Raw genomic sequence first — 27,056 nt, 5'->3', positions numbered from 1 at the left:
ACCATCCTCCGATTGGAACCCTGATCTGTTTAGCTCCAAAAACTAATCATGCCTGAGAGAGTTTTGCAGTAACTCCTCGGAGAAAACACGACTATCTGCAAAATCCAAGCCTAGGAGAGGGGCTTGGGTGTACAAGGCAATTTTCAGACACTCCCTGCAGTGGCGATAGCCCGACCTGTCCTTCAGCCTCGGACTTCTGGCGGGTTCTTTCCTGGTGTTAGCCCAGTGCTACTGGGGAAGGAGGCAGTGGTGAGGCTCTAACTTGCAGTGACTCGCACCGTGCTGGGAAAGTCATGTCGGAGCAGCAACGCCAAGGCGCCGAGCGCGACCTCTACCGGGACACGTGGGTGCGCTACCTGGGTGAGCGTGGGAGTGAGAGGCGCAGCGACCCCACCACTCTGGGAAACAGTAGTCGTGGGATGCGGATCTGGAGTCTGAAGGAAAAGGTTGGGCAGGAGATTGGGTTTAGGACAGGGCTAGGGACTTGTCCAAGGTCACACAGCACTCTCTCCGCGGGGCTCTGATGGAGGCACAAGCCTATGCGTGGTTTGCCGTCTGCCGTGATGAAGCACTAGCCATGGGGTCAGAGGATCTGGAGTCCTACAGCCTGCCATCCCTTGGCGCTTCCTGAGCCTCAGTTTCCTCTTTTGCAAAAAGGGCTGAACAGGAGGCATTGTCGGGTGCTGATTTTAAGAGCTGACTAGCCTGAAAGGCCTTGACACTTGTTAATTGTCAATGGAGCCCACCCATCGCTCATTGGTGCAGATTCCCAGAATCACAGCTGGGGGGGGGGGGGTCTCTGATCAATGAGCTATGAACTTCATTGTTGGCGTCAGTCCACAACCCAGAAACCAAAAGGTAAAGTCACTTGACTTAGGTCACCTGCTCCATTGTAGGTTAGCAGTCTAGGATTAGAAGCAGCTCTCTGTGTAGCGCCCCCTCGTGGAACAGCCCTCGGGCCGGATAATTAAATGCCTTTTCCCTCCAGGCTATGCTAATGAGGTGGGGGAGGCTTTCCGCTCCCTGGTGCCCAAAACTGTGGTGTGGCTGAGCTATGGCGTGTCCAGCTCCTACGTGCTTGCGGATGCCATTGACAAAGGCAAGAAGGCAGGAGAGGTGAGTGCTAGTTCACCCTTCCAACCCCACCCTGGTGTGGATCAGTGTGCAGCCTTGCATGTGGGACAGTCTATCCCTGTTAGCATCCTGCGGTCGGTAAGCTAGTCCATCCCCACCTGACCAACCCACATGGGTTGGAAGTAGCAGTCGGTACTTCTGGATGTAGGCAAGTCATCCTTGACCCTGCATGTAGCCCAGAGTCCCCCTCCCAGCTTCCTTCTGCCCTGCTCCCCCCTCTCCCTCGTTCCTCCTCCCTGCTCTGCCCTCATGCTTCTATCTATAGGTTTCCTGCTTCTGCTCTAGCTGGGTTAAATGTCTTTGTATCTACCAGGTGCCAAGCCCTGAAGCCGGCCGCGGCACCAGAGTGACCCTGGCTGTGGTCGACACCTTTGTGTGGCAGTCTCTGGCCTCCGTGGCCATCCCAGGCTTCACTATCAACCGTCTGTGTGCTGCCTCTCTCTATGTCCTGGGTTCTATGACTCGCTGGCCCCTGACGGTCCGCAAATGGACCACCACCACACTTGGACTGCTGGCCATCCCCGTCATTGTCCACCCCATTGACAGGTTGGTGTCTTTGGCCTGCAGGTAGAGTTAGGCTTTGAGAGCTGTGAGCACAGAACCACAGCAGCAGAGGCAGGGCTGAAGTAGAGAGGGCATTGGTACCCTTGTCATAGGACATAGCAGATACTTTGACCATGTGGGTGCTGGGAATTGAAATCAGGACCTCTGAAAGAACAGCCAGTGCTCTTAACCTCTGAACCATCTTTCCAGCCTCCAGAAATATATTTTAAAAAAAGAACTAGATGTATGTATCAATCCAAATAGACCAAGATAAAGTATGAGGAGAGGTCTGGGGTGGGGTGGGGTGGAGCATAACTGACCCTGAGTCTCACAGTGAGTGCTTTATCCACTTGCCTCAGTTTCCCCAACTGTAGAAAGAGCAGGAAGATGGTTGTTATTCTCAGGGGTTAGGTTTGACTTTCCTAAGTAGCCAAAGTGGGAGGGGAATGGTAAAAATGAGGCCCAACATGGTTGCTACTGGTAACCTGTATTTAGGACTCTTTCCCTAAAGTCCAGTGTGTTTCCTCACTCTTGGCTACCTGCTTACCATGTCGTCTCTCCTTGCAGGTCCGTAGACTTCCTCCTGGATTCCAGCCTGCGTAAACTGTACCCATCAGTGGGGAAGCCCAGCTCCTCCTGACCCTGTCCTGTGCCCTGCCCATGACTGGCCTGCTCACATCAGAGAATGTGGACACTTGGCTGTTTGGTGTCCACGACACTGGCATTCAAGTGGGTTCAAACTAACGGATGCTTAGAGACAAAAGCCTTGAGGAGTGTTAGCTGCAGTGGGTCCCAGAGGTGGGACCTGACCCTGTGGTTGTACTGAGTGGGAGTGGACGCTGGCTGGGCATGTGTTCTGAAATATTTTTTTAAGTATTTATTTTATGTGTATAAGTGTTTTGGCTGCATGTATGTATGTTTGTGCACCACCCTTGGAGGTTTGAAGAGGTCACTGGACCACCTGAAACTGGAATTAGGGATGATTGTGAGCCACAATGTGGGTGCTGAAAACTGAAACTGGTTTCTTTGCAAGAGCAGCCAGTGTTCCTAACCACGGAAGTACCTCTCAGCCTCTAGACCTATCTTCTGATGGAAAAGTTAGACCCTCCCATGGAGGAGAAGGTCACTAAAGCCCAGAGAGGGCACGGGATACTCCTAAAGTCATGGACAGTCACTTTGTGGTAATGTGGATGAGTGACTTAGGGAAGAGCACAGAGGTGCAGCATTTGGGACACTCAGGATAGAGTCTCTGGCCAGCCCATCTCCGCTGCAGGAGCTGTTAGTGTCTGGTTGGGAGGCAAGACAATCATACACCAAGTGCTAGCCCAATAAACCCTTAAACAATGGTCTTTTCTTTTCTTCATTGGGAGAAGTAGGGATGCGACCACACCAACAGCACCGAGGGAGAAGTGGACTGGTTTCCTGGCTCTATGAAGGGGTATGGGGAGAACAAGAGAGGGGTGTCCCCAAGCCTGTTCAAGAGGAATGTCAGATCCAAGGAACTAAAAAGGAAAGGAGGGAGGAAGGGTCTGAAATGAAGGTTTAGGTGGGGAGAAATGAGAGGGTGTTTCATGTTGAGAGGTGGTATGGTGTCATTGATGGGGTGGGGTGGGGGCATCTCCAGAGCTGTGGCAGGGAGTCTGGACTGCATTCTGGACCTTATACGAAGGGTTGGAAAGTCTTGGAGACGATGTGGAGGAAGAGGAAACCTTATTTGCTGCTGGTGAGATGCAAACTGGTATAGCCATTGTGGAAGTGAGTACGGAGGCTCCTCAGAAAATGAAAAAATAGATGACTTCATGACCAGCCATACCACTCCTGGGCGGGAGCCCGAAGAACTCTGTCCTCAGACAGGACTTGCACATCCATGCTCACTGCTACCCGGTTCACACTAGCTAGGAAATGGAACAGCCCATGGGCAGATGAATGGATAATAAAATGTATTACGTAATAGACTTTTATTTAGCTATAAAAATGGCACGAAGATGTAAGGAAAATGGGTGGAAGAGCATGCCTGCGTCTTAACTGTTTATGCTGTGAGGTCCCTGTCACTGGCCTTCTCTGGTCCTTAGAATTTAGACCCGGAAAGGAAAGTCATGCATCTACCCTCCTCCTGGGCTAATGGGAGGGCCAGAGCAGTGTGTCGCTGGTCAGTGTTTAACCACTGGCTTCTTTAGGATAGAGAGATTCTATTGCTCAATTCCATGCAAAGATGTACCCATTGTGTCCTCTTTAAGGCCATCCGAGTGAAGCCCTTGAGCACAGTTGGGAACAACGTCACATTACCTAGGTGACTGCCAGAGAAGTTCCTTTAAAGGACGCCCCAAACCACAGATGCCATCAGCCCGACTCTGCTGTGTCTCATCTGGCACATGCACATCCACGATCATGTTTAATTTATAAATTAGGAACAGGAAGGATGTGGGGGGAGAGGGCGGGCACCAGGCAGCATCTACTACTCACCTCATAAAACCCCAGTAAGAACCAAAGTTTGTTTCCACTGAGGTTCACCCTGCAGAGCCAATGCCCTCGTTAGGCTGACTTACAGAGAATGTGTGAGGAGCTGCAGATAGGAGCATGGCCGACCCTAAAGCTGCCACATAAGAAGGCCCGCACCCATGACAATGATGGCTTCCCCATGGCTGTATGAAGTCCCCTCCCTAGTCCTGCCTCACCTGGTTACTTCTAGCCCTTCCCTAAGGACTCATGAACCTAGAGCAGACTTGTGCGCTCCTGACTGAGAGGAGTGGCTGGACACTGCCCTATGAAAAAAGTTAAATGTCAACAGAGTCCAGTTGTCATCTTTTGTAAGCAGCTGCCACCGAACTCATAGGATTGGGGCAGTTTGGCTCTTAGGAGAGTCCTGAACAACAAACCACAAGGACAATAATAAGCTACAATAATTATAACCACACACTACAGTAAGAGCTTTTCCAAACTTGCAAACTGATTGTTTCCGGAGTTTTTCCACTTAGTACTTGGACAGCAACTGACTACAGGTAATTGCTGCATTGAAAGGAAAACCACGGACGAGGCTGATGATGGTAGATAGAAATAATCTCAGCAGGGGCTGAAGGGGATGGTTCAGCGGGGAAACGCTTTTGAAATCGTGGGTGCATTGCGGGTTGTCCTGAGATCCACCAGTGTTCAAATCTGAGATAATTGCTTCTGGAAGCTTGGCCTTAACATTGTGTAATAATGTGCAATAAAGTCAAGGGTAATGGCTTCACAAGCTGAAGCAATTGGGGAAATGAAAGAACAGATTGAGAAAGGCCCATAAGAAAGACACCTATAGCCAGGCGTGGTGGCCCACACCTTTATCTGAGCATTGCGGAGGGCAGAGATAGGTGGATCTCTGAGTTCAAGGCCAACCTGTTTTACACGGAGTCCTGCCTAGCCAGGACCACGTAATGAGGTCCTGTCTCAAACAAAACAAAAACAGCAAAGAAGAAACCAACCTCTAGAACCCTGCTAACTTCAGGTTCTCCAGATTGGTACAAATGGTGGCAATCCCAGAGTCACCTGGAATGGCATCCAAGTTTGATAGAGAAGAATGACCCACAGGAGTGGTATGGCTGGGCTTGAGGATTGTCCAACATTTCAGACATGGCTTCCAAACTCTTGAGTTTAAAAGCTTGAACCAGGCATGGTGGCTAAGCCTTTAATCCTGGCACTCAGGAGCCAGAGGCAGATGGATCTGAGGCTAGCCTGGCCTACAAAGCAAAAAGAAGAAGGAGAAGGAGAAAAAAAAACACATATGTTAGCCTGCCTTGGCTTCCAGAGCCCCTCTTCCACCTTACTGATAGTCATGGGACTCCAAAAGGGCCCTGATAATCCAGACGTGGGTACAGGTTGCTTCCCCATAATGAGGTTTCCTCCCTGGCAGGACTAGATTGTGATGACCCAGGCCAGCGTCTTGGTGGCACCTGATTTGTGGCTTCAGGCAGAGCCAATGAAGGGAGCTAAGGTCTGCCTCAGCTCCTCCCTTCTTCATTGAAGTGTTTGCTCCCAAATATGGGCTGGGGAGTTACCTAGCAAACAAGCTGTTCTTCCATCCCAGGAGCTGCTTGGTATTAGTTTGGTGGTCACTCTTTCTCTGCAAGACTCTTTTTTTTTTTGAGACAAAGTTTCTCTGTGTAGCCTTGGCTGTCCTGGAACTTGCTCTGTAGACCAAGGCAATCTCAAATTCACAGAGATCTGTCTGCCTCTGCCTCCTGAATACTAGGATTTAAGGCATGCACCACCACCACCCAGCTCTCTCTGCAAGACTCTTAAGTTCTTCTCATGGCAGGACTCTTGTTTAATTCAGGGTAGTCCATTGGGCTCCTTGAGGCTCCCATGGGATATGACCAATATGGTCGATCCCCTTCTACAGGAACTGATATGGCAGGAAGAGGGTAAGGTCCACCCCAAAGCAGGCTAGCAGGGCCTATGGTGGACTCCAGGCATCTTTAGGGGAGAGTGCTGGCAGGAGGCTACAGTGAGTAGGTATGGCTAGGCAGCCCCCAGGCCTTATGGCTTTGTCCTAGAACACCCTGGCAGTTGGGTCTCCAAGCAAGCCCTGGCTAGTTTTAGGGAGCATTCAAAATCTCCACCAGGGGGCAGCATGCCTCAATATGCCCTTGTTGACTGGTCAAATTGGTCATTGATTTCTCATTTCTCAAATTTCTCAGTGGCTTCATTTCTCCTAGTGGCCCCAGAGACCCAGCCCTTCATATGGTAAGGGTCTCGATAGGATTGCCATGTAGACCAGGATGGCCTGGGATTTATTTTGCAGCCCAGACCTGCTTCAGACCTGCTGATTTTTATGTCTCAGGCACACTGTATTCTTTGGGTGAACTTATTCCTTTTTTCCATCCTCTCTCCTCAATTCTTTTTATCCTTCTCACTTCTTTTAAAAATACTTTGTATGAGCACATAGGTGCAGTGCCGGTAGTGGCCAGAAGAGGGTGCTGTATCCCCTGGAGCTGAAGTAGCAGGTGTTTGAGCTGGGACCCAAGCTCTGCTTTTCTGGGAAATCAGTAAGCGCCCTTGAGCTCTGAGCCGTCTCTTCAGCCTCCCATACTTCTCTCCCTTGTTCTTCTTTATAGGCTTGCCAGATAAAATACAGGATGCTGTAGGAAGAGGGATGTTTGAAAAAGAATATGAAAAAAAAAAGGAAAAGCTATATGAAAATCACTGTTTTTACAAACTTCCTAAAAATGTATATATTTAAAAGTTTCATTAACATTACCTTACACAGGGCTGTGCGGTGGTGGTGCACACCTTTAATCCCAGCAGTCGGGAGGCAGAGGCAGGTGGATCTCTGAGAGTTCGAGGCCAGCCTGCTCTACAGAGTGAGTTTCAGGACAGGCTCTAAAGCTATACAGAGAAACCCTGTCTCAAAAAACCAAAACAACAACAACAAATATTGCCTTACACAGAATCTATGGCCTCCCAGAAGCCATAGATAATTAAACAAAAAGCCATTGGCAGGTGTGGGGCCCCTTTTGTCACAGTGTTGGTGTGGGGTCCATACCCCCAAACAATAAGACTGTTGCCATCACTCTTGGTTACCCAGGCCTTACTAGAATAGGTAAAACTCCACCTGCTGAGGACACCACACGCTTTGCTCACAGGACGTGGGAAATCAAGCTGGTGCTGGCCTGAGAACGTCCTCCCCACGGCTAGATCTCACAGTGCCAGGAGGGGCCATGCAGGCTGCTGGGGGAGAAAAGCAATCAGGAACCCTACCCAGATGTGCACCCTGTAAACTACAATCATGACCAGCCTAGAGAGATGTGACCCCTGGCTCAATAATGGCCTGGACCTTATTGGGGTAACCAATAGTGTTCTAATTGGAATTAAGGTGTATTCTGCAGGAGGGAACTCATACCTGGGACTATAAACCCGGCAAAGAATCCTCCGGCTGGAGGTCATAGGTGCTGCTACCATTTGCTAAAGGCATATAGTGTCACAATACCTTTTAAACACTTGACCTTTTACTCATATGCAACTCTCATGCTCATCCAAGAAACTTCGTTGCATGGTGCATGGTGGTTATACAGTCACGACTGATCGACGTGCAGAGAGAAAGTGACAGGGAGTGCTCAGTCCTTAAGGGGACACTGCAGGACACAGGACGTTTGTGAGAGCCAGAGGCTGGGGACCAGTGCTGTGACATGACATCTTCTGACTATGACAGGGCCAACGCGCTCATCAGCTCATGGCAGCTGTGGTCGCCAGTGCACGATCAAGTCAGACAGTACTCCAGGACATAAAGGGAAGGGCTCGCGAGGCCCTCCCTGAGCTGAGGAGCTATCGGTAGCTGACAGCCTCTGGAAGAAAGTTTATCTTCTTCAACAGTGACCCATGGCAGTTGCCCATGCTATAGTGGCTGGAGCCCTATAGCCACGAGTGTTGGACTCAGTGCGTTAGAAACACAGAAGACAAAGTTGGGAAGGTTGTGCCTGGGGATTCTGGGAGGAGTTAGAGTGGGAGAATGAGGAGTGAATGTGATGTAAACATTTGGTGTTTGCGTGTGAAATGACCACGGAACAGTAAATGTGTTTGAAAAGAGACTTTAATGTTAGATAAGGAATACATTTTAAGTACCATCCAATATCATCCTTTTATTCTTTTAGACTTTTATTCTTTTCTGACAGCTTTCTCTTCTTCCCCTTTCCTTCACTCTTTTGTGATTCCAGTTACTTCCCCTCCCCTGCCTACTCAAGAAGGAGGGGCAGCCTTAGCCCGTTTGGAAATTCACTCAGGAACCTGGAGGTCAGAAAGCAACGTGGACACCTTGGCTCTGGTCCAATTCCACCATCCACAGGCTGAAGAAAACGGGGCCAGTGCTGCTGGAAGCTCAGTTCCTGTCCTGGCTAGTGTTATGTCAACCTGACACAAGCTAGAGTCATCTGAGAGGAGGGAACCTCAGTTGAGGAAATGCCACCACAAGATGGGGCTGTAAGGCATTTTCTCAATTAGTGATCAATGGGAGAAGACCTAGTTCATGGTGGGTGCTGCCCTCCCTGGCCAGGTGGTCCTGGATTCTGTAAGAAGGAAGACTGAGCAAGTCACAGGAAGCAAGCCAGTAAGCAGCACCCCTCCATGGCCTCTGCATCAGCTCTTGCCTCCAGGTTCCTGCCTTCTGTGAGTTCCTGCCCTCATTGCTTTTGATGAGGTGTTAAGTGGAACTGGGAGTGAAATCAACCCTTTCCTTCCCAAGTTGCTTTTGGTCATGGTGTTTCATCCCAGCAATAGAAACCCTAAGACAGTTCCCATCTATAAGTTGGGCATAAGAGCCTGTGCCCTTCAGTGTGTGCATGGCTCTGCTCCCTTCCACAGAATACCATTAGCTTGGCGAGTCAGACTTCACACTCATCTTCCACTCACGGTGCATCTATGGCACCGGCAGGGCCCTTGGGTTCTGGCCCATGCTCATTCTATGAACTGGTCATCTCTTGGCAAGCATTGCATCAGGAGCTGGGCACTCAAGCCGGTGTCTATGTACCATCCATGGGACAAGAAGCTGAGAAAGAAACTGGAAGCCTTGTCCCAGCTCCCCGGGGCTGTGGTGAACATCATGTGGTCATTCCTACAGACACAGCGCGAGCAAAGGACAGAACACCAGGCCCAGGAGTGCAAGCCCCTTTCCACCCTCTGTGAGACCCTTTGAACAATTTGTTTAAGCAATGTGGTTCTTGATTACTTGGGCTGTCCAATCAGGGTGATTACCTCTTTCATCTACAAAAAGGTACTAAAGGGGTGGGGTTACCCAGTACATTCTACTAAAGGATGTGGGGCAATCAAACCATTTCTTTTCTCCTTGTCAGAGCAGGGTCTTTTGATGGGGCATCATGGGGCAGTTTAGAGCAATACCTTCTAACTAAATAAACAAATACTCAGGTCCTAGATCTGCCGCTTAAGACTATATGATACGGAGTGGCTAGTTCAGCCTCTCTGAGCCCAGTTTCTTCATTCATAAAGTGACTTTAATAAGGGTATTGGGGAGGTGTGAAGATGGCCTGAGCTAAACTTGTAAAGTGCTTGGAACCCTCACCAAACAACAGCTGTCGTTATTGCTTTGCCCAGCAGCAGAGAGAGTTGGTTCTGACTCCTTTTGCTTTGGGGAAAATTATTTTAATTGCTGAAAATGTGAGCTGTGCAGTCAAAAGGAAGGAGGTGTTTATGGGGCTAATGGGTGAGACCCGTGCCCCTGGGTCAGGCAAAGTCAGGAGTAGGTGCCTCCTGCCAGAGGTGAGGAGTTTTTATGTCTGAAACTCCCAAAAGGAAACCACTGTCAGGTTGCACGGCCTGGGTCGTTGCCAAGTGCGGATCTGTCCGGGGTGCTGAAATCTGCTGTTTGGTCTCTTCCTTAGGATTCCTGCGAGCCACTGGTCTCTGCCTGCTGGTCCTCTGTTTAACCTCCAGGAATACACTAAGAGCCTACTATATAGCGAGTGGAAGTGGAAAGGGTTCAGATAATCTTCAGCTCAAGTTGCTACAGTTCACAGGGAGGGAGCCAAGCACAACTATCTTAGGTTAGATGAAGCCAAGCAGAGTCATTTCCCTATTCCTGGGCCTCAGTGACACTCTCTGCTCACTGGTGTCAGTCAGCTGGACTATTGATCAATTGTAGGAATGAAAGGGAGAGTAGAGAGAAAACTGAGGTTCGGGGTCTCTGAGAAGCAGGGCATCCGCCTAGATAGGGGTGAGCTCCTCATCGTATTTCTGCATGCCCTCGTCTGGGAGAAGCACTTCCACCGTGAAGCTGACTTTCTTGGCATGCACAAAGCTATAGGTATTGTCAAAGCGCAGAACATCTAGGAGACAAATGGAAGATTAGTTCCCACTGGCTGTGCCTGCCAAGCTGGTATGACTTCCCACCATGCCACCATACCTCCCCATGGGACCCGTCACCCTGGGCAGAGCCTGTAAGCTGAAGCTCCCTCCTCCTGGCATTCACCCATGCCAGGTTTTAGTTGCTGCAACAGATATTGAGAACAATGGGTGTTAATTACATCCCATTGTCTTCACATCTGCACGCAAACATGATGAGACATGAGACCAACAGAGGCTTTCCAGCCTTCCTGGACAAGTGGGGGGGGGGCGGGAAAAGCCCGAGGTAATGGTCTTAATCCTCAGACTCTGGGTGACCCAGCAAATGATCCTTCCCAGACTGGGCAGAATTTGGCACTTGTACACCCACACTGAGGCTGAGGAAACATGACATCCTGCTTTGAGGTTGGGCATAAGTTGGACTGTATGCCCTGATATGTGTGTGAGGAAAGGGACCACTGCCCATGTTCATCCTTTAAGCCATGCGGAAGGTGGCTCCTGTCTTCAGAGCCCATGCATGGCTGGGGTGGACTTACAGACACCAGCCTCTGAGCAGGTGAGGCTCCCATCCTCGGGTACCATGTGGGCGTTGTAGCGCTGGCTGGTTAGCACCTCAGTCATCTCCCCGGCCTTCTGCCTCTCCCCCATCTTGGTCTTGAGGAAAACTCCAAAGCCGATGTCTGCACCATCAGAGGAGAACTGCCATCTGTGGGAGGTCAGGCCGCTGCTCAGTGTGATGGGTCCCTTAGGGGTCAGAACCCAGCCAGGGGAGGAGCGATGATCTGTTCCTACCTGAGGACACAGCCTGGAAACAGTATCTCATATTCCACCTGGTGTGAGGAGCCGCGGCTAATCTGCACCGAGTGCTCATACTGTGTCTTCACCTGGTCCCGCACGTACATGGACTTAGGAATCTCCCCACCATAGTTGATCTAGAATAGATTCTGGGGTCATTTCTTTTTTTTTTAAATTTTATTTATTATGTACACAGTGTTCTGTCTCATATACGCCTGCAGGCCAGAAGAGGGCACCAGATCTCATTGTAGATGGCTGTGAGCCACCACATGGTTTCTGGGAATTGAACTTGGGACCTCTGGAAGAGCAAGCAGTCAGCATTCTTAATGTCTGAGCCATCTCTTCAGCCCCCTCTGGGGTCATTTCTTGTCCCAGAGATACTTCTCATCATCACTGGGAAGATTTCTGCTCCCCTTCCTCAAAACCCTTTCCTGGCTCTCTAGGCTGGGCCAGCACTTCCGCTGGAAGCTTCTTCTTCCAGCTTATTCCCAAATCAAAACTCCATTTTACCTTTCTCTGTGTATTTTCTCAGTAGCTCCCACGAGTCCTAATAAGCTGGATCCCCCGCCCCCCAGCTCAATACCTCATCTCTATATCCAGGGGTCTGTCTGGATACGTTTGTGGATGGGGAAGTAACCCATCTCTGCTCCTCCAACCTCTTCCTGTGCTCAGACTCTGTGTACCTTGGTCAAACATTTGGGGTTCCCATCTGGGTCAGTCAGAGTTCCCCCAAAATGAGCAGGCAGCTCCTCAGGACTGATAAGTTTCAGCAGGCCTTCTTTCCAGCTGTCTGGGTGGAGGGAGATGGAATGGTGGTTATCACATGTGGAAGGGACCAAACAGTCCCCCACACCCGCCAAGATACCCTGAGCTTTAGGCTGCCAGAGATAACTGCCAGGTCTCCTTGACCCATTGTGGCTGTGGAATATTCATTCTCTCCAGTGGGAAATGGGAAATATCACTGGGAATGGGAAACGCTGGAATGTTAGGGCTAAATGTACTGAGCCTTGTGGGGCACCCAGGGGAGTAGAGGGCATAGACTTGGGTTCACATGACACCGGGATTTGGTGCTCCCCACAACCAGGCTATCTTGTCATCTGTCAAGCTCTCCTTCATAGTGAAACCGGGTAGAGGTAGGAGCTGGGGTATTGAAGAACATAAGACCCCCACCCCCACTTATAGATCCTCAGCTCACATAACTAGATGATCCGAACATTCTGCTTGGGAGATGGTTTTCTTCCAAGCTCAGGCTCACTGATTTGTGCTAGAGGGTTAGGCTTTTTGTTTTTGTTTTTTCTCATTTACCCTATCCTATCTCTGTGTCTGTCTTTCTGTCTGTCTACTTATTTCATCATGCAATGGATGTTTCCCGGACCTCACATATTCTGGGCACGCGCTCTGTGGCTGAGCTACACTCACAACCCACCTCTACCACTTTTAAAAGCAACTCTTTTCAGGGCAGTGGCATACAATGGTGGTCTCTGCATTTATGACACCGAGGCAGGAGGATGGTGAATCTGAGGCCACTTTGTCTCAAAAAACAAAACAAAAATAAATAAAAAGTAATTATTTTTCTTATTTATAGTAATATGAGAAAACATAAAACTGAGAAAACAGGAAAATACAAACAATGCCTTTTTTTGTTTTTTTGTTTGTTTTTGTTTTTCGAGACAGGGTTTCTCTGTAGCTTTGGAGCCTGTCCTGGAACTAGCTCTTGTAGACCAGGCTGGCCTTGATCTCACAGAGCTCTGCCTGCCTCTACCTCCTGAGTGCTGAGATTGAAGGCGTGCGCCACCACCGCCCGGCATACAAACAATACCTTTACAAGCATGATCTATTCTGTTGGTATTTCCTTCTAAAAATGTCTGTTTGTTTTGCACATACTTGTTTTATTATTTTTTAAATTATATTTACTTATTTATGTTGTGTGTGGAGGGGTCACATCATAGCATACATGAGGATGTAAGAGAATTCTCCTTCTGCTGTGTGGATTCTGGGATGACAGGCTCTCAGGTCATCAACCTGGGGGCATCACTCCGACCCAGTACAATTTAGAAAAACAAATTATATTGTCCATATGGCTTGTGTGTAGGTGCACATGGACAGGCACGGATGTGCACCTTCGTGGAGGTCAGAGGGAAACCTATGGCAACATTCTTCAGGGCCTGTCTACTTTGATTTTTTTTTTTGAGACAAGTCTTTCATTGGCCTAGGATCACCAATCAGGCTAAGCTTCTGACCAGTGAGCCCTAGGGATCTTTCTGTCTCCACATTCTCAGTGCTGGGATTACCAAGTGTGTGCTAACACACTCAGGTTTTTCTTTGTACCATGAATTCCGAGGCTAGAACTTAGTCCACCATGCTTCAAGGTACACAATCACTGACTAGGCCTTCTCCATTCACTGTATGTGTGGCTTTCTGATCTACTTCCATTTTTTTCCACTTGATAATATTTCTTTTGTCACTATTCAGTTGTGAATTTCTGGGTAGGATGGTTCACTCTTGTATCAACTGGAGGAAGAGGGATCAGGAGTTCAAGGTTCTCTTTGGTTATTTACTGGGTCTGAAGTCAGCATGAGCTACACAATACCCTGCCTCAAAGAAGAAAACAAAACAACAAAAAGCAATATCATCCTGCAGCACAGCTCCTGCGGCTGCCCAGAATTCGCCGAACGATGCATCTATCTGCACCTGTCCAGACCTCTGTGTCAGACTCCCTTCTCTGAGTCTTGGCTACTTCTCTTGCTTTTCCTCCTCAGTCTGAGCTGTCATTAGAAGCACTAGGTGTGCAGGTCCAGAAGGGAAGCAAGGGCAAATAGAGCCAAGGTTGAGAAGCAACAGAGAAGAAACGTACAGGGGCAGGGGGCACTCACCGGAGGGCTAAGGCAGGGAATAGAGCCTAGGAAATGGCTTGGCTCTACGTTAGGAGCCCCATCTCATCGCGGGGAAGAAGGAGCCCGTGACTGCAGGTACAGGCTGAGTGCTGGCAGGGATGATGGACCAGCATCACTCTAAAGCTTATGTGTGAGGCACAGGGACAGGGCCCTGGAACAACTTACTTCCCAACACCACAATTTTCCTCTTTGTGTCCTCACTCAGGAATGGCTTCATGAGGTTGTAGCCCACAGGGAACAGTTTGGTAGCTGGAAAGACACAAGAAGAAGAACAGGAGAAATCAAGCCACGGAGGCACTTTTCCACAATGAACCTGGCCAGTGATATAGAATTGTAAAGGACCTCTTCCAGCCCAGACTCTGACCCAGTCACCCAAGAAATAGCCAACTAAACATCCATCCATCCATCACCTACCCGCCCCACAAATAAACCAGTCACCAGCCTCCTCATCACCCAGCCTTCCCAACTGGCCAGCCTGCTAACAAATAAATAATCTACCAACTCACTGAAGTCAAACTTTTCAAGTCAGCCAAACAAAATCAATTGGCTGGTCTGCTGACCAACCAGCTGGACAGCTAATTAATGGCTTGCTCCAGCTACCAACCATTCACACAAAGAGCCAGCAATTCCAATAACCAGCTGACAATGCAAATTCAGCTGAAGAACAAAGTAGTCAGCCAATCAACCAGCATGCCAGGCATCCACCCAAGCATCCAGTCACCAAAATGATAGCCATACAATCAATCAGCCAAGCTCAAAGTCAGTCAGCCAGTCAGCCAGCCCAGTCAACTCTCCAATCCATCACTAGTTACTTGGCTAGTCAGCCAACCAACTAGTAAATCAACTGGACAACTAACCAAGCAACGAGTTACCTGAGGTGGGATTCCCCTCTGTATGCTATTAATATGTTTTATTACCATTGGTTAATAAAGAAGCTGCTTTCAGCCAATGGCTTAATAGAGTAAAGTCAGGCAGAAAATTCAGAGATGTATAGAGAGAGTAGGCAGAGTCGGAGAGACACCATGTAGCCACCGGAAGAGAAAGATGTGAACTGCCAGCTAGAACCTTCCTGGTAAACCACGAGCCTCGTAATAAAATATAAAATAATAGAAATTGGTTCATTTAAAATATAAGAGCTAGCTAAAAATACGCTTAAGCTATTGGCCAATGTTTTAACTAAAACAGTTTCTGTGTGATTATTTTGGGTCTGGGCAGCTGGGAACAAACAAGCAGCCTCCACCAACAGTTACAAACAAGCCAGCCTTCTACCTACTTACCTACCCGAGGAACAGCCACTTAAAAGGCTAGTGAGCACCCAGAATGGTACCCGGCCTGGAACATACACCACAGGAATAGGCTTAGAGCCCCTCATAGGGTAGATAACTTCTCAGAAAAACACAATAAGCTGGGCAGTGATGGCACTTGTCTTTAGTCCCAGCACGCAGGAGGCAGAGGCAGGTGGATCTCCGTGAGTTCGAGGTCAGTCTGGTCTACAGAGTAAGTTTCAGGACAGCCAGAGCTACAAGCCAGATCCTGTCTCAACAAACAAACAAACAAACAAACAAACAAACTTACCCCTCCCCCCCAAAAAAAAAGAAAAGAAAGAAAGAAACCCAGAATGAATAGGAGTATAGACCTGGTGGTGCAGGCCTGTAATCTCACACATTATGAAGGCTGAGGCAGGAAGACTGCAAGTGTAAGGTCTATGTGAGCTACAAAGTGAGTTCAAGGCCAGCCTGGGCAGCTTAGGGCCAGAGAAAGTCTGAGGAGGGAAAGAGGATCATGGGTGGAAGAGGGGAAGAGGAACTAGTGGAGCTATCTGCTACCCTTGCCTGAGCCTTCCTCTGTGCCAGAGTCAAGTGGTCGGCATGCAGTCAGCAAACAAACCTTTCCACAACAGCCTGGGGGAAGGCACTGAGCCCCAAGAGGGAATGGCAAGGTTGTGGAGGCCCAGGTAGGGGCAGTCACTTCTCACTCACCCTTCACAATGAGCATGAACTTCAGGGTCTCTGGGTAGTTCTCTTCAAGGAGGCCAAAGAACTGTGGAACCAAGAAAACCCTCTCAGAGCCCACACCTTCTCCCTTCCCCCCTTTGCCATCTCCTGCCTGGAGGTTTTTCTTTTCGGTATCACCTCCATTGGCCTCTTAAGGGAACCTTTTCACTCAGACTGAGAGCCAAATGCTCATAGGAACCACGCCATTGTTTAAACAGCAGAAGAGAACCATGTGAGGACACACATGTCAGATGTTCAGTGTTGCCCAGCACTGTGCACATGTTTTACAGACTTTCCGAGTCTCCAGGTCTCACTGCCCCTGTTCTGGATGTGAGTCTGAAGCATAGTGGGGGCCCAGGGTAGAGCAGGGTGTGTGTGACTTGCCAAGGGACTGACAGGTCTGGGACTGTCTGAGGAAGCAGGCTCTGTGCTCTCCTAAGGTCTACTCTGTGGACTTTCTAGGAGTCCTACTAAGGTTTCCTTGGTGGGCGGGGCCTAGGAAATCACCTTTTATTAATTTGTGTTCTAAGTAAACTGCAAGGTCAAAGCAGGCCAAGCATGTCACCCAAGTGTGTAAGTGTGTGTGTGTGTGTGTGTGTGTGCGCGCGCACACACACCCACCACTGGGTTTCCTCACCTCCTGGTATACTTCCACCAGAGGTTTCCAGAAGTGCTTCAGTCCCAGACCCTCACAGTCGAATATCATCACAATGGTCTCAATCTTCCTCCCCAGCTGTGAGGATGAGCAAGGGACAGAGCTAGGGTCAAAGTGTAGGCTTGGGAACTAGTGACCCAAGTATAAGACCCTTCAGGGTGCTTCCAAACCTCCACTCTGTCCTCAGAGTAGCAAGTGGACAAGAATGAACACATTTCCCCCACTCATCCACCCACCCATCCATCCATCTATTCACCCACTCATCCATTTATCCATCCATCCATCCATCCATCCACCCACCCACCTACCCATCCATTTATCCACCACCCACCATATCCACCCATCCATCCACCCATCCATCCTTCCACCCGTCCTTTCACTGACAATAGCTTGACTTTAATACTTTTTTTAATTTTTTATTTTTATTTTTTCGAGACAGGGTTTCTCTGCAGCTTTTTTAGAGCCTGTCCTGGAACTAGCTCTTGTAGACCAGGCTGGCCTCAAACTCACAGAGATCCGCCTGCCTCTGCCTCCCAAGTGCTGGGATTAAAGGCGTGCGCCACCACCGCCCGGCTAATACTTTTTTTAAAAAAAAAATTATGATGGTGTGAAGCAGCACACATTCAGTCACCTCCTTAGCCTGAATGATGAATTTTGATTTTTTTTCTGGTCTAGCAATATTCAGGATGGTGTTGTCTTCTGGTGTCCGTCTGTAGTTTAATGAAACTACTCTGCACACATTTTGAGGTAGGCTAGTTAGTCTACGCTATGATGCTGAGTGGGTCAGAAGTTTTAGCTTTACCTCCAACTAATGTTATTTTAAACTTAAAATTTTTATTTATTAGGTTTGTTAGGATGGACCCCCATCATAAGCTGGGGAACATCCTCACTGTCCTCATCCCTTGCTCTTTGCAGACAATGCTGCCAAGGGTGAGGAGACAGGCTCAGAGAGGTCGGAAACTTTCCAGGTTCACACAGCTGATAAGCAGTGGAGCTTTCTGACCTGAGAGTCCTCTGGCCATGATAGTAGAGAGAACACTGGTGTGTTCTTGGGACCACAAACCCTGGTTGTCTCTCTTGCTTCCAGTCACCCATCCTATCCAGTCAGAACCTCACCCGCTCTGTCTGCAGGTCACACTCGTGCAGGATGCGCTCACAGTCCCTCATCTTGGTCTTCAACAGGTCCTGCTTGGTGACTGAGAAAAGCAACCCTTTGGGGTCCAGTGGCCCGATGATGTCATACCATACGGGGCAGCCATCACGGTCATAGCCACACAGGCCGCCAGGCATGTACTTCTGGATCACCTGGACATGGAAAGATACATGACACTTGGCATCATATGCCTCTCTGGGGCCCCCAAATCTGAGTCCCCCAAATCCAAGTCGTCTATACCCTGTCATGGGACAAAACATTGGCCTACCCTGTCCCAAGTGAGAAAATTGAGCATCTTGCAAGGGAGGGCCTTGTTCACAGTTGTGAATACGAAAGCCCAGTACCAGCCCAGCCTGACTTCAGGCTTCTGGGCTCATTGATCCTGCCTGCAGTGCCTTCCATGTCTTGTTTAGTGATAGAGGATGTCAGTTCTGAAGGTCAGCAGATCTAGTTCAAACACGAACACTGCTGTTTCTCTGTTCCATGTCCTTGAGCAAGCGATGCCACCTCTCTGAGCTCCATCCCACCTCCTCTTGCATAAGATGGTTCAGATTCTTGCTCTCTGATAAATGCTGGCAAACACGGCATACTGTCCACAGCTATGAGATCACGTTACTGTGACCCCAGTGTGGGTACCACTCTTACCGGTCCCTTGATGGATTGTTGCTTTCTCACCTGGACAGGATGCTTTGAAACTCTGGAGTGGGTGGAGACACAGAGGGACTGACTGGCCACAGTGCCTCAGGTACAAGTTTGAGAGGCCAAGCAGGACTAAGTCCAAACCCCAGCCTCACCATGGGACTGTGGGACTTTCAGCAAGTTGCTGGATTTTTTTCTGGATGCAAGGGATGATATAACACCTGTCTCATAGTGTTCAGGTGATCAAATGAACTCATACTGGGACTTATTATTATTATCATCATCATCATTTTGGTTTTTCATAACAGAGTTTCTCTGTGTAGCCCAGGCTGTCCTGAAACTCGCTCTGTAGACCAGGCTGGCCTCAAGCCCAGAAATCCACCTGCCTCTGCCTCCCAAGTGCTGGGTGTCTTTTTTTTTAAAATATTTATTTATTTATTTATTATGTATGCCATATTCTGTCTGTATGTACATCTGCAGGCCAGAAGAGGGCACCAGACCTTATTAAAGATGGTTGTGAGCCACCATATGGTTACTGGGAATTGAACTCAGGACCTTTGGAAGAGCAGGCAGTGCTCTTAACCACTGAGCCATCTCTCCAGCCCGTGCTGGGTGTCTTGCCATCATGCCCGGCCAATGTTGGAACTCTTGACACAGGGATTTTCATTACTCCTCTAGAAAAGGCCCTGTGGGGTTAATGGCTTCCAAGGGCATCTCTGTTTGTTGACCTTCCCTTATGATTTCTAGTGATCAGAGGCTGCTTGGGTGTTTGGGGCTGGGGGCTCACCTCTGGGGGCTGCCAATCAAGGATGTGATCAATGTCCATGGTCTTCCGGAACTCCATGTACTGAAAATAAAAGGGATGGTTAGGACCGTGGAACTCCCAGATCCCTGAAAAGGGCGTGGAAGTAGGGGTATGAGGCATTGATTTCCCCAACCCTGCCCCCCATATAAATACCATCTCCAAATTCTTGGGCTGATGCTTTACCTTGCGAAGCATGGCCTCTGATTTCTGCAAGTCAAAGCTCCGAGCTGACGAAAGATGGGGAAGGTGAAGATGGGACAGGGCTGGGTTGCTTTGCCCCGAACAAGTAAAAGCAATGGGGGGACCCTAGGAATTTGATAGGAACCTGCCTCTCCCTCCGCTCTCCTAGACCTGAGGATGTAAAACAAGATGGTGTGGTCAGATCCTGAGAGCCACGGATTGTGATGGAGCTGTGGGAACCCAGGCCCTCTTGCTGCCCCCTCATCTTCAGTATCCCCTCCTCTTTCCTCACCTCGGAGCCAACGAAGAAGAAAGTAATCATCAGGGTTGGGCAGGGCAGGCAGTACATCCTGGACGTTTTCTCGGAACTGGAAAGAAAGATGCCTGTTGGTGAGTTTCTCACACGGAGCCTTGGCCTCTCCACTCCAAGATTTGGTAATCACCTCTCCTTCGCTCTCTGCCTCAGCCTGACAGTGGCATAGGCGGGTGAGTGCATGGACAAAGGCAGAATGGAGGGACGAGTGAATGGGTGGGTGGAAAGAAAAAGTGAAGGATCAATTGATCAGTGGATGGATGGATCTATGTATAGGTAGGCAAGTGGAGAAAAGGAGAGATGGGCGGTGAACAGGACAGAGAAATGGGGATGAGGGGAGGAATAGAGGGCGGGCAGCTGAGTAAATGGGGCAGCGTGTTTTCCTAGCCCCCTGGTACATTCGCTCCTCTTCCCCGTCTTTTACAAAGACATGAATTTGAAGGAAGGAAATGTTCCTGATCAAGTGTCCTCTTCCCTTCAGCCGTGGCCACACCAACGCTCTGTCCCTCGGATCTGGATCCTACGGACAGGCTTTCCTTTCAGTCCCAGGAAAGGAGAATCCACCAGAGGACAGACAGCTGCATGCTCCAGCTCCCACCCGGGGCCAAGGAGGAAGGAGGTAGGTGTGGGGGGACTGCCAGGCAGAGCTCTGGGGTCTGGCTCTTGGGCAAGTTCAAGTTTACTTCTGTAATGTCACAAGCATGTTATACCTGCTCTGGCAGGACTGATGTCACAGAACTGTGTAAGATGTGACCCCTTAAGAGGTGACGGCAAAAAGACAACGTCAAGGACATGCAGAGTCAACAGATGGAGGCAGGGTCCAGGGATGCTTTCTGCCCCACTCTCAGCCATTTCCCCGAGGTCCTACGGAGGGTCGGGGGGCATCTCTTCTTACCTTGGCCAGGGTCTCTGCCTGTTTGGGGCTCAGGTCTCCAACTCGGCCACTCATGGTGCTGGCTGAAACTGAGGAGCAGTGACCACTGCAGACAGAGGCCCAGCCTCCTCTGTCTGTCCAGACCCAGCTGGAGCCTTTTGCCCCCTCTTCTGGGTGTGTCTCAGGCGCCTCCTCCAGACCAATTCTTTAGATTGGACATTACATAACTGGGATTAAGTGAGGTCCCGTGCTTGGCTCTGGGACAGGTCTGGAGCAAACAGCAGGCCCAGAGGGTCTGCCAGAGGCCCTCTGCCAGATGAGGTAGCTGTGAAGGAAGGAGACTGGCTTTCTCTGTGAGTCTCCCTCAGTGTTCTCTGGCCTCCAGTGACCACTGTCCTGGAGAAGGGGAAGTCCCGTGGAGGATGAGCCCCACTCCTCAGAGATACAGCCTTCCCTAAGCCTTAGTCTCCTCGTGCTCCTAAGGAAGGAGCTCCCAAAGCCTCCACTAGCTCCTACAGGGTGGGAATCTGAGACCCTGCAGCCTACTGAGCAACCCTGCATGGTGTTCAGAGTTGGGAGACACTCACACCCCTCAGCTGCAGTGAACACTCACAGTCAAGAGACAGTCTGTGGAATGGGATGCAGTACTGGGTAGAGCTTGCCTAGTGTGCCTACAGCCTTGGGTTCGATGCCCGGTATGGCAAAAAGGAGAGAAGAAGACAGGTTACCGGAGACAGAAGATGGAACTCAAAGGTCTATGGTGCAGGCTGGTCTTTTCCATAGGGCCAATGCTACCTTTCCTAAGGTCTTTCAAATTCCATTGCGAGGAACTGGTCTTATAGACTTGAACATAGTTCGGAAAGGCAAGGCACCCTCCCCCTGTGTCTACCCAGAACCCCGTGTGTGGGCCTCTGGTTATGTACAGCTCTCATTAGTACTGAGGGTTCCGATGGGTCAGGAGCATGGCCTTGGGGCAAGGACATCTTTGGGGGATTTTCATATATGGCCAGGAAGAAGTATCTACGTGGGGTGAAGAAGCTGGTGGGCCATCCACAGTCGGTGCGCAGGGAAGTCCAGAAATTTCCTGTGTTCTTCGTTTTCTGTGCCTTTCTGCATTCTACCACCAGACAGGCCTGGGGCCAGCCTTGCTCTAGATTTCCTTGTAACACCTTTCAGCCCAGTGTTTCCTGGGACCCCTCATCTCTGACAGAGGACCAGCTCTGCCCAGTGTTTCCTGGGACCCCTCATCTCACAGAGGACCAGCTCTGCCCCCTTACATGGATGATAGCACTGACTGCCCGGGTTTTTGTGCATTGCTAGGGGATTGCTCCCTTTCCCTTCTCTCATAAGGAAAAGGCCATCCTGTTAGTTACTGTCTCTAGGAAAACCTTTAACTCAGCATTTGCCTATTGTCTCAGCACTCAGGAGGTTAAGGCAGGGTGGAGGGGGTGTTGTAAATTTAAGGACTGCCTGGACTACACAGCAAGACCCTGTCTCAGAACAAACCAAATACCAAGCAAGCAAAGCTGTCTCAAGAGAAGGTGCATAGCCAGAAATGATCCTGGGCTAGCCTTAGTTAACACAGCTAGGTTAGACCAAGTCACTGTCCTAGGTCCACTATCCCTAACCTAGAGCATCCTAGATGTACAATTTTGGGGCAATCCTGGGCCTCTTTTCTGAGCTATCTCAGGGTTCTTTAAGGAGGTGGATGTGGGACACTCTAGATGCTGTCTTCTGGCCCCTTGCCTGACTTGTGGCCCCGATACAGTTGGATCCACAGGAGAAGGGGTCACCTTTGGCCATTTCCCTCTGTCTGGGACACCTGGTGTGTCACTCTGGAGCAGTTAGGTAACTCCCCACACCCATCCCCACCCCCACTTCACATTCCAACCACCCACTTCCCTCAGGCGGCGGCCTGTGGAGATTGGGTTCCACAGCTGCTCTGTCTTTAGCTCCTAATCCTGCCAGGTTCCCACCAGTCTCCGTTCTCTCCCTAATCCCTCTGATGGGAGGTAACCCAGGACCCCGAGGCTGGGGAGGAGGGGCAGGAAGAGAGGAGCTGTGACCCAGGACCCCCGAGGCTGGAGAGGAGGGGCAGGAAGAGAGGCGCTTGGGTCTTCATAGGAACTCTGGGTCCTTCTGACTGGACCGTGCTTTGACGAGCCGTCAGCAGAACTTCCTACGATGGCGGGCACGGTCTGTCCTAATTAGCACGTTTAGCAGTCGCTCCTGTGGGAAACAGCAGAATAACGGAAGTTTGGGCTCTGCCATCGCTGTTGTGAGACTGTGGTTGCCGGTAGAACCCAGGCTGGCCTCAGACTCCAGAACCTTCTGGTTGACCTCCCAAGTACTGGGACCACAGGGGTACACTGCTGCAGCCAGTTCATAAACCTGAACGCAGGGCCGATGCTGGCTGGGTGCTGACTGATTACCAGTGTCTGCACCACCCGGCTGCTATAGCTGTGGTTTTAACTGATTTTCTCCCTAATCCCCTTTATTTCTCTCTGGTATTGGAAAGCGAGCCCAGGCCTTAGACTAGGCTATGCAGGTGTCTTACCACTGAACTACACTGTGCCCAGGCCTCTTTTAACTTTTTATTTTGAGACAGGGTCTCACTAAATTGTTCAGGATGGCTTTGCATTCACTCTGTAGCTCAGCCAAACTTTGAACTTGTGATCTTCCTGCTCAGTGTTCCAAGCAGCTGAGATCACAGGTTTGTACCATTGGGCCTGGCATTTATTTGAACTTTAATTCCCCTTTGTGACTTATAGCTAGCATGATCACATTTAGTAAGGTCATGCTACCCACCAAGTTGAATTCTGAGCACAGTATCTCTACTAGACATAAGAAACCCCCTAGAAGGGGTGGGCACCATTGTTTGGCATATTCTACAGATGAGCAAATCAAGGCATGGTATGGAGCTCACCCAGGGACTTGGCTGTCCCACAGTCTTGGCTCCAGGTGTTTCCCATTGGTAAAGAACTGTAGGAGCCAGAGGGGTCGAGGACACAGGAGAACACGGCCCACAGAATCAACTAAGCAGGGCTCATAGGAGCTCTCAGAGATGGAAGTGACGATCATGGAGCCTGTGTGGGTCTGTGCTAGGTCCTCTGCATACATACTGTGGTTATTTAACATGGGTGGTGCAAACCTTTAATCCCAGCACTCGGGAGGCAGAGACAGGCAGATGTCCATGAATTTGAGGTCAGCCTGATCTACAGAACAAGTTCCAGGACAACTAGGGCCTTTACACAGAGAAACCCTGTCTTGAAAATAAGCAAACAAACAAACAAACAAACAAACAAATAAAGGAGGGCTTGTACCTCCTGGTCTTATTGCATCTCGTTATACCATTTGCTACACCACGTTCAGTTGATATCCCTGGGAGGGCTGCTACTTTCTGAGGGGAAACAGGAGCAATGGATCTGGGGGGTGGTGTGGGAAGGAACTGGGAGGAGTGGGGGGAGGGGAGTCAGTGGTCAGGATGTAATGTATGAGAGAAGAATGAGTAAAAAGAAAGAAAAAAAAGGAAGGGACTCAGTTCGGAAGTCACCCAATGTTAAGTAGCACATGGCTGCTCATCTAATGGCCAGGAAGTTGAAAGGGGTAACAGGGACAAAATACACCCTTCGAAGGTGTATCTTCTGTGAACACACCTCCTCTGAGCAGGCCCTGCCCACTAGCCCATTCAGTGTGAATGCTTCAGTTCCTTGGGCACTGATGAAGTTAATACCTAGATGGTCCACCCATCCCTCAGAAGCATCAGCCGGGCCTGAGGCCTTCTACACAATAGCCTTTGGAGGGCGACTGCATAGCTGAATATTAAAGAGAGCCAGCTGTTCTTGGGGGAGCAGCAGGGATTCTGCAGAGAGCTTGTGGCTTTCCATTTGCTGTTCACTTCCTCGTTAGTCCTCCCAGAAGCGGCTACAGGTGGACCTCTTTCCCAGTCAAAGCAACGGCAATCTTCACAGAGGTCAAGGAACCTTCAGGAGTTGTGCAGGTAGAACTGGAGCTCAGCCTATCTGATTCTGCTACCTACGGTGGAATTGGAGCAAGCTCCACCCCATCCCCCATCTTCCACCCCACTGCAAGCCTTAACACTGGGCTTGGGGACATCCGAGAGCTCAGTAAACAGCTGGACGCACGTTGGGCCCCCACCTCCGCACACACCCTGGGCTGTGGAGAACGTGGAGCCAACTGAAGTTTAACGTTCCCTTCCTTTGAAACAAAGGACCTGGGGAAGAAGCCCACCTGTACACGCCCAGAACTACCCTCCCCAGGTAAACACCCCCAGGCTTCATTGAACAACTCATTTGCCAAAGATCCAGGGGACCAAGGCAACCACCACAACACTCGTGAGTAAACACAGGTGGGGGAGTTGACAGAACTGCCTTGCCTCACCCAAGAACCTTCTAGGTTTCTAGGCAATGGGAAAAGGCTGCTCTCAGCAACTCCAGTGTCTACCCATTCCTGCCCACCTTCCCTAAAGTAGATCATGCTGGAACCAGCTACGAGAGTCTGCAGGGAGTGTAGAGGCCTCCTGTGAACAGACATCCTTAGGAAGAAGCAGGCAGGAGAGAGCTCAGACCACAGGAAGGGAGGCAAAGGTGTGTGTGTGTGGAGGGGGAGTAGAGTACGTATGCATCCATGGTGTCTGCCACACCCTCTGGCAGTTCACTTGCCAGCCTTTATAACCCTGGGGAAGATTTATTTATTTGTTTATAATTTTTTCCAGTGTTGGGGATCCAATCCAGGGCCTAGGGCATGCTGGCGGGGAGCTCCACTAATGAGCTTTTGTTAAGGAAGATGCTAGAAGGGTTTAATGAAATAAGATCTACACACACAATAGAAATGTTTCATTCTTTATATTCAGCTTGGTGATTTTTTTTTTGCACACTCACTGGGTTGTGTGCAAACATCTAGTCTAACTGTAACAAAGGTTCGGTGGCGGCTTTGGCTAAAAAGCATGGAGTTTCCCCTCGGGCCTTTGACAAGTAACTAAAAGGATAAGCGTGGGTCTCTGCCTTTATTTCACCGCTGTCTTCTTCGTTGCCTTAAATGTTGGGTCAGATTCCGGCTCATCTCTCTCCACAGCTACGCTTGTTTAAAGTATCTGTCTAGGGACAGGAAAGAAGGTTATGTCAGGGGACCTAAGTTTGGTTCCCAGCATCCACTCTGGGCAGCTCGTAAGAGCCGGTAACTCCAGCTCCAGGAGAATCTGACCTCTCTGGTCTCCAAGAACACCTGCACTCACGTGCACAGATCCTCACACAGACACACACATGAGCACATATCACAAAATAAGTCTTGGAGAGTCTGTCTTAAAGCTGACAACACAAAGCTGAATTGCCGTAAGTAAAGAGGTTCCGCCCCTCACCCAGAGTGCCAGCCTGAGTTAGAAACAGAAGCTGCCCCGTCAAGGAAGAACAATCATATCCAGGGAAACCAACTGCTCCTTCCAGCAATGAAGTTTTCTAAATCCAGAAGAAGCTTGCAGGACTTAAACCAAAACAATGACCAAGCAGACCACAGTTTAACCAAGAACGTCTAACTATGCATACTTAATTTTTTTTCCAGACAGGATCTCATGTAGTCCAGGTTCTCCATGTAGCCAAAGGTGACTCCGATCTCCAGCTCCTCCTTCTCAGACCTTCCAAGTGCTGGGATTACGGGTCTGTGCCCTGCCCAGGTAACACACATTTTTCTTCCCCCACTTCCGAGTTTGTTATTGCCTTGTAGAGCCTCAAGCTCTTGTTAGCTCCTGGAAGATGGGCTGGTAGTCATCCAGCTTCCAGTGTGCTCACACTGGATAATAAAATCCTTCCCTGTCTCACCAGTACTATTTCGTGTGTGTATGTGCGTGTGTACATATGTGTGTGCAAGTACACTCACCTGGTGCATGTGTGTGTGGAAGCCAGAGGTCAGAATCAGGTATCTCTACCTTTTTTTTTAAAAGATAGGATGGATCTCTCTGCGCAGTCCTAGCTGTCCTGGAATTTTTTTGTAGACCGGGTTGGCCTTGAATTTACAGAGATCCACCTGAATCTGCCTCCAAAGCGCTGGGATTAAAGGCATGTGCAGCTATGCCTGGCTTGCTCTGTTACTTCTTAAGGTTGAATACTGTCTCACATGGGACAGGCTCTAGAGCTCCTGTCTGTCTGTTGGTGGACAGAGCACTTGCGTGCCTTCCACTTCCGGTTTGTGAACAATACTGTTAAGGACATGTTTTTATGCAATTTTATGGGGGCATATGC

The 27,056-nt window shown here is 49.7% G+C and overlaps 2 protein-coding genes across 4 annotated transcripts; one reads left to right on the top strand and one right to left on the bottom strand.

Moving 5' to 3' along the window:
- Mtfp1 (mitochondrial fission process 1) lies at positions 1–3,023 on the top strand. Its single transcript, XM_038341358.2, has 4 exons — positions 1–360; positions 989–1,116; positions 1,448–1,680; positions 2,245–3,023. The coding sequence occupies exons 1-4, from the start codon at positions 294–296 to the stop codon at positions 2,315–2,317; spliced, it is 501 nt and encodes a 166-aa protein (XP_038197286.1). The 5' UTR covers positions 1–293; the 3' UTR covers positions 2,318–3,023.
- A 7,339-nt stretch (positions 3,024–10,362) lies between these two features.
- On the bottom strand, positions 10,363–20,877 carry LOC119820504 (SEC14-like protein 3). 3 transcript variants are annotated; one of them, XM_038338909.1, is made up of 12 exons: positions 20,824–20,877; positions 19,908–19,983; positions 19,619–19,662; positions 19,418–19,477; positions 17,955–18,143; positions 16,821–16,916; positions 16,169–16,229; positions 14,348–14,438; positions 11,979–12,081; positions 11,293–11,432; positions 11,037–11,206; positions 10,363–10,484 (listed from the first exon to the last, which is right to left on the bottom strand). In XM_038338909.1, the coding sequence occupies exons 1-12, from the start codon at positions 20,875–20,877 to the stop codon at positions 10,363–10,365; spliced, it is 1,206 nt and encodes a 401-aa protein (XP_038194837.1). The 3 variants fall into 3 exon arrangements, with proteins under 3 accessions (XP_038194837.1, XP_038194845.1, XP_038194827.1); XM_038338917.1 differs by having other exon boundaries at positions 14,351–14,438; XM_038338899.1 differs by having other exon boundaries at positions 11,979–12,085; positions 14,355–14,438.
- Between the last annotated feature and the right edge of the window lie 6,179 nt (positions 20,878–27,056).

This window comes from Arvicola amphibius, chromosome 1, assembly GCF_903992535.2.
Source record: "Arvicola amphibius chromosome 1, mArvAmp1.2, whole genome shotgun sequence".
Taxonomy (NCBI): Eukaryota; Metazoa; Chordata; class Mammalia; order Rodentia; family Cricetidae; genus Arvicola; species Arvicola amphibius.
This window is presented reverse-complemented; position numbering and strand designations above follow the sequence as displayed.

Bases quoted from the DNA above. Each gene is read 5' to 3' on its own strand.
- Mtfp1 (XM_038341358.2), top strand. From the start codon at position 294: ATGTCGGAGCAGCAACGCCAAGGCGCCGAGCGCGACCTCTACCGGGAC. The intron at 361-988 runs GTGAGCGTGGGA...TTTTCCCTCCAG, and splicing joins CACGTGGGTGCGCTACCTGG to GCTATGCTAATGAGGTGGGG. The intron at 1,117-1,447 runs GTGAGTGCTAGT...TGTATCTACCAG, and splicing joins AAGGCAAGAAGGCAGGAGAG to GTGCCAAGCCCTGAAGCCGG.
- LOC119820504 (XM_038338909.1), bottom strand. From the start codon at position 20,877: ATGAGTGGCCGAGTTGGAGACCTGAGCCCCAAACAGGCAGAGACCCTG. The intron at 19,663-19,907 runs GTGAGGAAAGAG...ATCTTTCGTCAG, and splicing joins TCTTCTTCGTTGGCTCCGAG to CTCGGAGCTTTGACTTGCAG. The intron at 11,433-11,978 runs GTACACAGAGTC...AATCTATTCTAG, and splicing joins ACCCCAAATGTTTGACCAAG to ATCAACTATGGTGGGGAGAT.